General features: G+C 33.3%; 1 protein-coding gene across 1 annotated transcript in view; it reads right to left on the reverse strand.

The window, feature by feature from the left end:
* LOC306662213 (vomeronasal type-2 receptor 26-like) overlaps positions 1–13,584 on the reverse strand; it is a gene marked incomplete at both ends in the record, with an annotated part of 65,960 nt that overhangs the window by 33,944 nt on the left and 18,432 nt on the right. Inside the window, 1 exon segment of the mRNA XM_079141751.1 lies at positions 11,828–12,637. Within this exon segment, the coding sequence (XP_078997877.1) occupies positions 11,828–12,637 (810 nt within the window).

Raw genomic sequence — 13,584 nt, forward strand, 5'->3', positions numbered from 1 at the left:
CTCACAGTGAAAAAAAAAAAAAATCCCCTCTCACTTCCAACCAAAGGAAGAGTAACTATTCTGAAACATGCTCAGAGCACTTTATTTCCCACAAGACTTCACGGAAACTATGTGAAAGAGCCCAATAAACCTGTGAAAAGAAAAATGCTAAACTCCAATCCCTTCTATCCTTTCTGTCTCACCTAAAGAAGAAAAATATATGGGATGCACTTTTAAAGATCACAGCACAAGGACACAGTCACACCAAAAGACAAAAATTTGATCTTCAGATCACAGAACATTTCCCCTCATCTTCCACGTTATCACCATGTCAGCACAGTTTCTGCACAAAAGGACAAGATTAAAACTGGAACAATGGAAAGTTTCTGCATATTTAAGGAGGTTCTAGGAAACAAAGATGGTGAGCAAGACAAAACAAGAAATGAAATCTTGGACACCTACAACCAAAGGAAGGAAAGAGCTTCAATTATTAATTACCTAATCCATCATCTCTAATTTATTTTAAAACTTACATATCATGCTAAAATCAATTTGAAAAACATAATCTAACAAATGAAGCAAGCAAAAGAACCGCTCTCAAAAATGGTGGAGAATTTGGGATTGTCAGACTAGAAGTTTTGAAACTATGATTAATCTTCCAATACACAGGATAAATAAAAATTTGGAAAAGAGGGTGAATAATGTAAGCAGAGAGATTAATACCCTAAGAAAAATCAGAATGAAACATTAGACATAAAAGATACTGTAATAGAAAATGCTGTTGATGGGTCCATCAGTAGACTGAACACTGCTGAGGAACAAATTAGTGCTCTTGAAGTTATGTCAAGGGAAACATCCCAAACTAAAAAGCAAAATAAGAAAAAAGAAAAAATATAGCATAATATCTAAGAACACTGAGACAATAAAAGAAGGCACAGTACACAAAATGAGGCTACCAAAAGGAGGAAACACCAGAATGGAGCAGAAAAATATTTTTAAGCATAAACGAAACTATGGCAGAGTATGTCAGGTTTAAAATAAAAGAATTTTCCAACTTAATGACAGGCATCAAACTGTAGATATAGTAAGCATGCCACTGGTATGGATTGAATGATTTTATCCCCTAAAAATCTCACATTGAAACCTAGTTCCTGGTGCAACAGTGCTGGGAGGTAGGTAGGGCTTCAGGGGAGGTGTTTAGGTCATAAGGACTCCATCCTCAGAATGGATGAATACTGTTACACGAGGGTGAGTTCATTGCCTGTGACTCTTTGCCCTTCAACCTTAAGACACATGAGGACACAGTGTTCTCTCCTCTGGAGGGTGCAGCAAGAATTCCTTGCCTGTAAAACTGTGAGAAAATAATTTCTGAGTTCTTTACATATTTCCTTGTCTCAGATGTTCTGTCAAGTAATAAAAATTGACAAACACCAAGTGGGATAAACATAAAAGAACCACACTTAAGTCATTTCAATTCCAACTACAACAGACAAAAAGTCTTAGGGAAAACACGGGACTAATACTAATACTTACAGAGGAAAAAGGATAAAAATTACAGCAACATTTTCCAAAATATGTACAAACAAGAAGAAAGTTGTAAAATACGTATATAGTTGAAAGATCAAAAATCACTAAAATTTTGTATCAGAAAAATCATCACTTGGAAATGAAGAAGAAATAAAAATGATCACAGACAGAAATAGGGAAATTTTTGTCAGTAGCCCTGCTCTGTAATAAATGATAAAGGAAAGTTTTCAGGGAAAAGAAAAAGATTAGATAGAAAATAAAATAGACATAAAAAGTATAGCATTATATTTTTATATTATACTTAGAACAGTAAAACACTACATTTCCCTCATTCTTCAATGATCTAATAAATAACCATTTATTCTAAATAACTATAGGAATATCATATTTTGTGAAATATCACATAGGTAGATGGAATAACTGAGAGCAGTGTTGTGATGGGAGAGAGGAAGTGGAAATACTGTCATAACACACCTGCACTACTGACAGGCAGTATTTATTGTATTTTATTATCATTATCAACATTATTATTTTGTTGCACTGTGGATCAAACACAGGGCCTCAAACATGCTAGGTGAGAAGTCTACTACAGAACTATACTGCAGTCAATGCAAGTACTATTTTTAAATGTCAACAATGAATGCCAGAGAAAACACAAGATGTTTTTTTTAAAGTCATAATTGATATTCTAAGAAAGGAGAGAAGATAGAAAAATAAGCATGTTCAGTCAAAACTAGAGATGGAAGAAAATGAGGAATCGACAAAAATAAAGAAACAAACAAAAACAAGGCCAAGAAATAGAAAAAAGTTGCACATGATAGATATTAATGAAAATGTCAATAATCAATTTAATTTGAGTGCTTTCAGTACAACAAATAATAAAAACAGACTGACAAGCTGAATGAAAAACAAGATAAAAATCAAAACAAAATGAAAAATAAACAAAACCCCAAGCACTCAACCATGTGTTATCTAACATAAAATCTACTTTAAATGAATTAATTAAATGTCAAGTGGTAGAGAAATATATTCCATGCTAACATTAGAAAAGAAAGTTGAATTAACGCATTTAAATTTTGACAAACAGCCTTCATAACAAATAAAATTATAAGGAATGCAAAAAGGCATTACTTGATGACAAACTGGTCAGTCATACAAGAAAATATAATAATTCTTAACACATGTATGCCTACTAAAAGAACATCAAAAACTATGAGCAGGGCTGGGGAGATAGCTCAGCTGGTAGAGTGCTTGCCTGGTAAGCACAAGGCCCTGAGTTCGATCCCCAGTACCGCAAAATAATAATAATAATAATAAAATAAAAACTATGAGCAAAAAATAATAATAATTAGAACTACAAGTATAAATTGACCAATTCACTATTGCAACTGGAGACTTCATTCATCTTTAAAACCAACTGCCAGATCCAGCAGGCAGAAGATCTTTAAGGACATACTTGAACTAAGCAGCACCACAAATCAACCGGAAGTAACTGACTTTTACAGACCAGAATATCATAGAATATTCCATCAAACAACAGAAGAACAGAAGTATATAGTGTCCACACAATCACATGTAACATTTACAAAGATAGTCTACATTCTGGGCCATAAAAAAACAAAAACAAAAACAAAACAAACTAAAGAAAAAAAAAATTTAAAGAATAAAAATATTGCAATCAAACTACAATAATATTCAATTAGAAATAAATAATAGAAAGCAAGAAAATACAAAACTATTAGTTATAACAATACACTTCTAAAGAACATAAGTCCTCAAAAGAAAATTTTTTTAACTTTGAGCAAAATAAAATCAGTTATGATACAGTTTATCAAAACTTATAAGATGTAGCCAAAACAGTGCTTAGAGGGAAATTTATAGCATTGAATGCACATATTAGAAATTTTAAAAAATCTAAAACCAATAATATAAACTCCCATTTTAGGAAACAAGAAGAAAAAATTTCAGTATAAACCTATTGTAAGTAAGAAAAAATAAATACAAAAATTAAAACAGAAAACAAAGAAAATGAAAACAGGAAAAGAAAATACTAGTAAACCAAAAATTGGTTTACAATGAAATTGATAAACTTCTAACAGGAAAAAAAGTAAGGACACATATAACTAATATCAGAAATGAAAGATTTTATAACTACTAATGCAACTGATACAAAAAGGAAAATAAAGAAGAGTCATGAACAAATAATCACAAATTTGATAACTTGGATGAAATTGATCAATCCTTAAAGACACAATGTACCAAAACTCACAGAAGGCAAAATAGATTATCTGAATAGATTTGTCTATTTTTAAAATTAAATCAATAAATAAAACCTTTTCAGAAGAGAAAGCACCAGCCAATTATACCAGCAAAATTCTACCAAACATGCAATGACTTAGTAACATCCTTTCTCTATAACTTCTTACAGAAAATAAAAGCTGTAAAAAGACTTCTGATACACTCTATGAGGGTAGCATTATTCAAATTCATAATTAGATAGGAACAAGTCTCTGATGAAACAAATGAAAGCAGATCTTTAAAAGTACAGATCTATTCCATGTTCCTGAATAGAGAGACCCAATAATATTAAGATGCCATTCTGTTAAAGTTGGTATTAAACATTGAGTTTTTCATCTTTTGTAAATTGATTTATAAGTAATTTTTCTATTAAAAATGTTTCTAAATAGAATTACCTTACCATACAACTATTTAAAAGGTATTTGTGTTTATATTTCTTGCTTTTTCATCTTTAAAACAATAAGGTGAATTTTGCACTCTAACTTAAGAGTTGTTGTTTACTTTATTTGGTGATTATAGTTTTGGAAAAAACAAAAAAAGATGTCATTCTGCCCAACTTGACCTATAGACTAAATACAATTCCCATAAAACTGCCAAAACATTATTTTGTATGTATCATGTAACTGATTTCAGGCAAAGCCTCTGTAGAAAGTTTGTTAGCACTGTGGGATTTCAAGAAGATATTCAAGGAAAATATTCCACGGCACTGCCCTAAGGGGAAAAAAGAAGGCTTTCAGTAGATCCTAGTCTCTTTTTAACAGACCAAGAAGAAAACATACATTCTGAAGAAGTTCACTTCTTCAAAAGGGAACCAGAGATGTGAATTGGGAGTATCCATAAAAATGTTCTGAGGAATCATAGTATCTCAAGGATGATTGACAAAAAATGAAATTATTTCTCTGTAAAGCCAGTCAGTAAAGATTAGAGGAGATGGTCCCTTCCTCAAAAACTCAGACAATCATGTAAAACTTTGAGGAACATGAAAAATCAAGGAAAAGTCAAAGAAACAAAAGAACACTAATTATCTGCTTACTGACTCTAAAGAAATACATATCTGAGTTATCTGACAATACCAAATAGTTGTTTTAAGGAATATTGGTAAGCTACAAAGGAACACAGGCTACTAGGTGGTATCTGGTAAACAATTCAAATAGAAAACATAAAAAATAGCCACAGGATTTCTGAAGGTGAAGAATATAATAAATAAAGGAAAAACACAGTAGTGTCAACTGAATTGAAAAGCAGAGGAAAGAATTGGTGAACACAAAGAGAGATCATTTGGATTATCTATTCAGTGAAGAAAAAGAAAAAAGAAAATAATAATAAAAAAGAATTTAAAAAGCCTATAAATCTATGGGACATCATCAAGAGGAATAATTTATGAGTTATGAGAATTTCAAAAGAAGAGAGAAAAGTGCAGAAAACATACTTGAAGAAATAATGGCTGAATGCTTCCTAATCTGAAGAGAAATAGGAACATCTATGGACATGAGTGTTAAAGATAACAAAACAGGTTTATCATGAAAAGGACATCACTGAGACATATTATAATCAAATTGTCAAAAGTTAGAGAATTTTGAAAGCACCAAAAGAGACTATTCATAGAAAATAACCTTATTTAAGACAGTCAGCATATTTCTCAGCAGAAATTTTCAGGCCATGAGAGAATTAGATGGTATGTTCAAAGTTCTAGAAGAAAAAAAAAATGAACAAGAATATTTTACTTGACAAAATAGTCATTCTGAAATAAAGGAGATAAAAAGACATTTTTAGACAAACAAAAGCTGAGAATAAGATGACATAACCTAAACCCTGTCAAGATGCTCAATTTTCTAAACAATGGCAGATAAAAATTGTGGAGAAGTATATCAAAAAAACCACAGCCCTTGTATGCTATTGATGGAGATATAAATTGGTGCAGCCATCTATAGAGGCTCCATTCTATGCTGCTATAAGAGAATTCAACACATGGAACAACTTATAAACAATACTGATTTGTTTGACTCAATTGAGGAAGTCTAGATCAACAGGACTGCATCTGAAGAGGGCCTTTCTGCTGCCCTGTATCTGGCAGGGGCATCATATGGTGAAAGGACACGTGCGAGCGATAGAGAAATAAGTCAAACTCATATTTATAAGTTATCTTCTCCCTTGGGAGTGAACTTACTCCCCAAATAATTGACTTAATCCACTCATGAACATAGAGCCATCATTATTTAATCAAGTTAAAATGCCCACCACTAAGTTGGACCAGGTGGCACTTGCCTGTAATCCCAGCAACTGCGGAGGCTGAAGTAGAAGGATGGTGGGTGTAAAGCCATCCTTGAAACTTTAGGGAGGGCCTAAGCTATTTAGAAAGACCCTGTCTCTAAATAAAACATAAAAAGGGCTGGAGATACGGCTTCATGGTAGAGTGCCTCTGGTTCAATGCCTGGTACCAAGAAAAATAAAAAATTCCACTTCTAAATATGGTTGCATTTGGGTGTCAATTTTCTAACACATGAACTTTGAAGGACATGTTAAAAACTATAACAAATGTATTGTGAAAATGCAAAATATATACACAAAGGACTACTATCCAGCTTTCAAAATGGAAATTCTGGCATTAGCAACAAAATAGATGGAGTTGGAGAACACTCTGTTATTAAGTCAGTTCATTGTTATGAAGCATGTGGGTATACTTAAAGTTTGGCCACTCTAATCAAAAGAATAAAGGGATTAAATAGATTTTTAAATACAAGAAGATCCAACCAAATGCTACCTACAAGAGACTTGATTTAGCTTCAAGGAAACACACAGTCAGAAAATGGAGGAATGGGAAAAAAAATGACATTGCATGCAAATGGTAAACAAAATGAGCAAAATAGCTCCATTGGGTAGGGAAGACTTTAATTCAGACACTGTCACAAGAGTAAGACAATGTCACATAATAACAACAGGGTTAATTCACCAGGAGGATATATCGATTGCAAATGTAAATATGGACTAACATCAGAGCACCTAAATATGTAAAGTAAATATCAAGAGATATGAAGGGAGAAATAGGCTCCAATAAAATAATAGTAGAGAGTAAAGAAATGCTCCCATTTTCAGTAATGGATAGATCATTCAGACAGAAAATTAAAAAGAAACATTGGATTTGAATTAAATCAGACTACAATGTTATGAGACTGAAAATAGGTAACGAAGAGAAATTTTGAGAATTTGTGAAACCTAACCAAAATGTTCCTGAACAGCCAATGGATCAAAGAAGAAATCAAAAGATAAACTTAAAAAATCTGGAGACAAAGAAAAATGTGAACACAACCTCCAAAAGCTATAGGATGAAACAAGCATTTCCAGATGGAAATTTTACACCAAATGCTTAAGTTGAGAAAATGGGGGGTTTTGAGAGCTTTCTCAAGATGGTGGAGTGGTTCTAGGCAGCAACCCTTGACTCCCCTACAGCCCAGAATAAAGCAGTGAAAGAATAGCTGACCAGAGAGGAAGGTGGCAGAGTAAACACTCTAAAACTCTATATTGGACAGCTCAAGAATTGGAGTTTAGAATTTGGTTACCAGAGAAGAATATAAGAAGCGAAATCCTTAACATGAAATCCAGATCGGGTTGGATTCAGGGGGAAGGGGTAACAGAAAGAAAAAGGGAGGTAAAAAGCTGACTTCCTCAACAACTGTTGGAAAGAAAAGCAGACACGTTAAAACAGGACTGGGAGCAACAAAAATGGTGGAGATCACATAGTTCAGCCCAAATTATGGGTTGAAAGCCATCCTTGACTGGATAACCATTTCTAGAGGCCATAGCTACACAACCTCCCTCAAAGAAATTAAATATATGCAGTTTCTTTCCATCTATTTTAGATGGTAAAAAATACAACCATAGGGAATAGCTTTGAAACAGGTGGCCTCAGTAATCAAACTAGAATAAAACTGTAGAAGGATCACTGCTAGTGAAGGTTGCCCAAATCCCTACCCCATCATCACAGTCAAGGGGAGTGAAATGGAGCTTACTCAAGAGCAAGTCACTCCTGGGAGTGCTAACTCTAAAGCAGCACTTCCTACAGTCTCAGGAGGAGATTAGGTGAAAACAAGTCAACTGACATTCTACCCCTGTCATGAGAATGGATAGAATCTTGAGAAAATGCACCAGCCAGGGTAGACACTTCTATACAATAGATCACCCACAGAGATTCTGCATTCCTAGGTTTTGCTGTTGGAGACAGCAACCAAGCCCTCAGATACAGGCACCACACAAGCCCCAGTAAAGGGGAGTCGTCTCTTAGCAATTCACAGCCACCAGCCACCAATTATACTACCAAGCTATAGTTAAAAAAAAAAAAAAAAAGATATTATCATCAAAACAGGCATGAAGACCAGTAGAATAGTATAGAAGACACAGAGACAAACTCACATAGATACAGTCATCTGATATTTGACAAAGGTGCCAAAAAAATAACACTGAAGAAAAGAGAGGCTCTTTTAATGTTGCTATGAAAACTGGATATTCATATGTAGTAGAATGAAACTAAATCCCTATCTCTCACCCTGCACAACGAAGTGAATCAAAGATCTAGGAATTAGACCAGGAACCCTGCAAATGCTAAAGAAAACATAGATTCAATACTAAAATATATTGGTTCAGACACCAACTTCCTTAAAAAAAAATTCCCCCCCAAAATAATCTCAAAAAATAAAACCAAGAATCAATAGCAGGGATGCCATCAACTTGAAAAGCTTCTGCACAGCAAAGAAAACAAAAACATGAAAAGAAATCCTATAGAATGGGACAAAATTTGAGTCAGTTATCCCTCTACAGAGGATTCATATTCAGACTATATAAAGGACTCTAAAAAAACTTAACGCAAAAAGAACAAATAACTCAATCAATGAATGGACAAAAAAACTACAGACATTTCTCAAAAGAAGAAATACAAATAGCCAACAAATACACACACAAAAATGTATTCAACGTTCTTAGCAATCAGGGAAAAGTAAATCAAAACTTCCCTAAGATTTCATCTCACTCCAATTAGAAGAGCAAACATCAAGAACACGAGTAATTGTAAATGCTGGTAAGCATATGGGGAACACTCATATGTTGTTAGTGGACTGCAAATTATTATAACGACTTTGGAAACCTGAAGGTTCCTCAAAAGACTAGGAAGCAACCACAATATGACCCAGTTTTCCCAGTTTCCTTGATATTTATCCAAATGAACTAAAATCAGCATACTGTAGTGATAACATGCATATCAATGTTTACAGCAATGTAATTTATAATAGCCAAGATATGGAAGCAGACCAAGTGCCTATCAATAGATGAATGGATAAAGAAAATGTGTTAATATATACACAATGGAGTTTTATTCAACTACAGAGAAAAATAAAATTATAGCATTTGCTGGTAGATGGATGGAACTGTGGCACATCATGCTAAATGAAGTAAGTCATACTCAGAAAGTCAATGGTTGAATGTTTCTCTCATATGGATAAACTACAGTAAAGTAAGGGAAAAAATGGAAAGGGGGAATCCCAAGATAAAGAAGGGATCTCAGTGGAGTAAGAGAATGCAATTGAGGGGCAGAAAGGATGAAAGGGGAAAGGAAGGAATTGCAGAATAAAACTGGTCAAATTATACTATGTACATATAGGAATATACTTCAACTTTATGTATATATTTAAAGAAACAATTGAGAACAATAAATAAATAGAGACATAACCAGTAAAGTAAAGGAAGGGGTAGAGGAGGAGAGAAATGAGGATTGAAATGGAGTAAATTATATTCCATGCATGTATGACTATATCAAAATGAACCACACTATTATGTATAACAAAATGTATTAATAATATTTTTGAAAAGGAAAGATCAAAAATAACCAATGCTACATCTCTAGGAAGCATAAAAAGAAAAAATAGACCAAGGAAAATTGATTAGAAGGAAGGAAGTAGACTATAAGGAAAACCAGAAATAATAAATAAAACTGAGTTGATTTAAAAAAAAAAAACTCCTGAAATTGATAAACCTTTTTTATAGAAAGCTAAGAAAAATAGAAAAAAATTAATAAGCCCAAAAAAGCTGAACACATCATAATTCTTGATTTCAAATTATATTTATAAAACCATAGTATGAAATATGGTGTGGTACTGGCATAAAAATAGATACAAGACCAAATGTTTTCCCTGATAAGTGAATGATGATATATAATGGGGGTTGGGGAGTGGGAGTGAGAGAAGAATGGAGGAACTTTAGATTACATAGAGGGAAATGAGAGGGAGGACAGTGCGGGGGTATGAAAGATGGTGGAATGAGACAGACATCATTATCCTATGTACACGTGTGATTACATGAATGGTATGAATCTATATCGTGCACAACCATAGAAATGAAATGATGTACCCCATTTGTGTACAATGAATCAAAATGCAGTCTGTAAAAAAAAAAAAAAAAAAAAAAAAAAAATAGATACATAGACCAATGGAACCAAACAGAAAGTCCAGATACAAACTTGCACAGATGAGGTCAACTATATTTGATGAAGCCACCAAAAACACACAATTAAAAAAATAATCAATTTAATAAATGGGTTTGGGGAAAACTGGTTTTCTACATGTAAAAAGAAAAGAAATTGGATCCTTATCTTGTACCATATACAAAAATAAACTCAGAATGGATTAACAACTTGAAACTATAAAACTCGTAGAAGAAAATATAGAGGAAAAGTCCCATATCATTGGTCTTGGTAATGAAATTATCATATATGACATCAAAAGCACAGGTGATGACAGCAAAATTAAACAGGTGGAAGAACATCGAGCCAAAAGGAAACAATTGACAAAGCGAAAGGGCAATCCATGGGAAAGGAAAAGATATTTGAAAACTACATATCCCAAAAGTGGTTCATTTCCAAAACATAATAGTAATTTGTGCAACTTATTAGCAAAAAACAAAAAGGTGTTTTATAATGAGAAATAGCTTGAAAAGAGACATGTTCCCAAGAAAGACATAAAAATATGCTCAACATCACTAATCACCAGGGAAACACAAATGAAAACCACAACTAGATGTGGGTGGAAATGCAAACAGGTACAGCCACTATGGAAAAGAATACAGAGGCTTCTCAACAATTCAAAACAGAACTACCATTATGATCTAGCAACCCCACTTCTAGGTACATATCCAAAGGAAACAAAATCACTCCCATGTTCACTGAAGCATTAATCAAAATAACCAAGATATGGAAACAATCTAAGTATTAGATTGCAAAAGGATAAATAAAGAAAACATGGTATGTGTACATACAAAAGAGTACTAGTCACCCTTAAATGGGAATGCTGCCATTTGTGATAATATGCATGAAATCAAATAAATAGTAGAAGGGTGTTTATCAAAGATTTTGTGGTGGTAGAAATGGGGAGGTGTGGACAAAGGGACCCAATTTGCAATTCCAAGATGAATAAATACAGAAGACCTACTCTACAGCATGCTGACTACATCAGATAATTACATATTACATACTTGTAATTTTCTAACACAGTAAATATTAAGTATTCTCACACACCTGCAAGCACACACATTCACAATTATGTGAGGTGATGGATGTGTTAACTAGTTTACTTGTGGTTAATCATTTCACAATTTGTTCATATATTAAAATATCATGTTATACACCTTGAAAATGTACAATTTTAATTTATCAAATGTACCTCAATAAAACCAGGAAAAAGAAAATTTCAGACTAATTTTTCTCAGTAACATACAAAAATTAAATCTAACATAAAACATTAATGTCATGATTAGGTGTCGATTAATTCCAGGAGTCACCAATAGATTAAACTTATGTTAAGAGAATATATTTGTTTCAAGGAGAGTATGTTTGCCAGTTATTGCACTCCTTTACGACTTTTACCAGAAAACAAAACAAAAAAAAATAATAATATATAACTGTGAAAGCATCATGAATCAAGAAAGAGAAAAGACAATCCATGATCCATTGCCCTAGAAAATTACAAGAATGAATTGCTGCTACCTGCCAAGAATGAGGAGTTATACTTGCACCTCTGTCAAGTGATCCTTCTTCCACCCTTAGTGAGAGTTCTTCATGAAGTGCCTGGGCAATGGCATTTACAGCAGAGTAGATGTTGTAACTCTGGTGTGAGGCTTTCATATCCCAGACAGGCAGAGTTCGAGTTGCCAGGCTACCATTTTGCTCACACTGGCTCAACAACTTGATCCCATGTTGATAAAGATACGGACATTCAAATAATACAGACCACACATCCTGGATGAAAACATCATGGGGATATTTTGCAGGCTGAACACTTTTGAGAAAATTATTAAAACCAGGGATCTCTTCTATGTGTACAGAAAATGATAATCCTCCACCAAAATACGTATAGCCTTGCTCTTGTCCAAAGGGTAGTAGAGTTATATCCCAGTCGGACGTCGTAACCCAGATATTTCCAAAAGGAAGATTACAAAGTAATTTATATACAAATCTCAGAAGAGAATATATGTCTCCAAATACAACACTGACATTTGTAAATGTGAATCTTTCCATAAAAAGTTCATTGTTAATAATATCCTCAACAGGAAACTCTGGAATCCTTTCCGCAAATGCAACACAGAGTCCATTGCTGGTCATTTCCTGTGTCATGTCCCTGAGGAACATTTCTCCCCGAATGTCATCTGGAACCACAAGGCCAACCCAAGTCCAATCAAAGTGCAGCATTATTTGAATAATTCCCTGATATAGAGCTGTATGGTTTATGGGAAACTGGTAAAGAGACTGGTACCGGGCTCTGTCTCTGAGGCTGTGGTCAAATGGACCATAGCTGATCTAAAAAGAACACAATGTTACTGCTTAAACAGAATTATGATGTTTATTCACAAATGATTAATTTAACCCATTTCGTATATACTCTGTGGAAGGAATAAAACAATTGAAGAAATAAGTTGACTAAGAAGTATCAATTTGTTATATACCACCTATAAGTTAATTTTCACTATACATACACACACATTTATTTAATTGCTTAATTTCCTGTCATTTAATTTACACTATATATACACATACATTCTTTTAATCATAAATATAAATATATACACACACATGTATATACTTACATTTATATGAATACAAATATGGGTGTGCATGCTTTTCTTTATTCTTTTTAAAAATATATCCAAAGAGTCAAAAAAGTTTTCATTTCATGCTCTTAAAGTGACATAAATTCGTGAAGATTATTTGCAAGTTTGGTAGAACTTGTCTGGGAATCCATCTGATCCTGGGCTTTTCTTTGTTTATAGACATTTAATAGTTACTTCTATCCCATTGCTTGAGATTGGTCTCTTTAGGTTTTCTGTACCCCATGGTTCAATTTGGGTTGGTCATACAGGTCTAGAAATTTGTCAATATCTTGTAGGTTTTCCTGTTTATTGGAGCATAAATTTTCAAAATAATTTTTAATGCTTCTCTGGAGTTCAGAAATGTCTGTGGTGATATCTCCCTCTTCATCTCTAATTTTGTTGACTTGGGTCTTCTCTCTCTTTTTATTAGTTTGGCTAAGGGTATATCAGTCTTTTCAATGAACCAATCCTCTACTGATCCTTTGTATTTTTCTTGATTTCATTAATTTAAGCTCTGATCTTAATTATTTCCAGTCTTATATTGGTTTCAGAATTAGTTTCTTCTTCCTTTTCTAGGAACTTGAGGTGTAACATTATATTATTTACTTAGGCTCTTCCCTTTTTTAATAGAAATGTAAATGCTTAATGTACCACCCC

This window comes from Sciurus vulgaris (genome assembly GCF_902686455.1).
Source record: "Sciurus vulgaris genome assembly, chromosome: 5".
NCBI classification, from domain to species: Eukaryota; Metazoa; Chordata; class Mammalia; order Rodentia; family Sciuridae; genus Sciurus; species Sciurus vulgaris.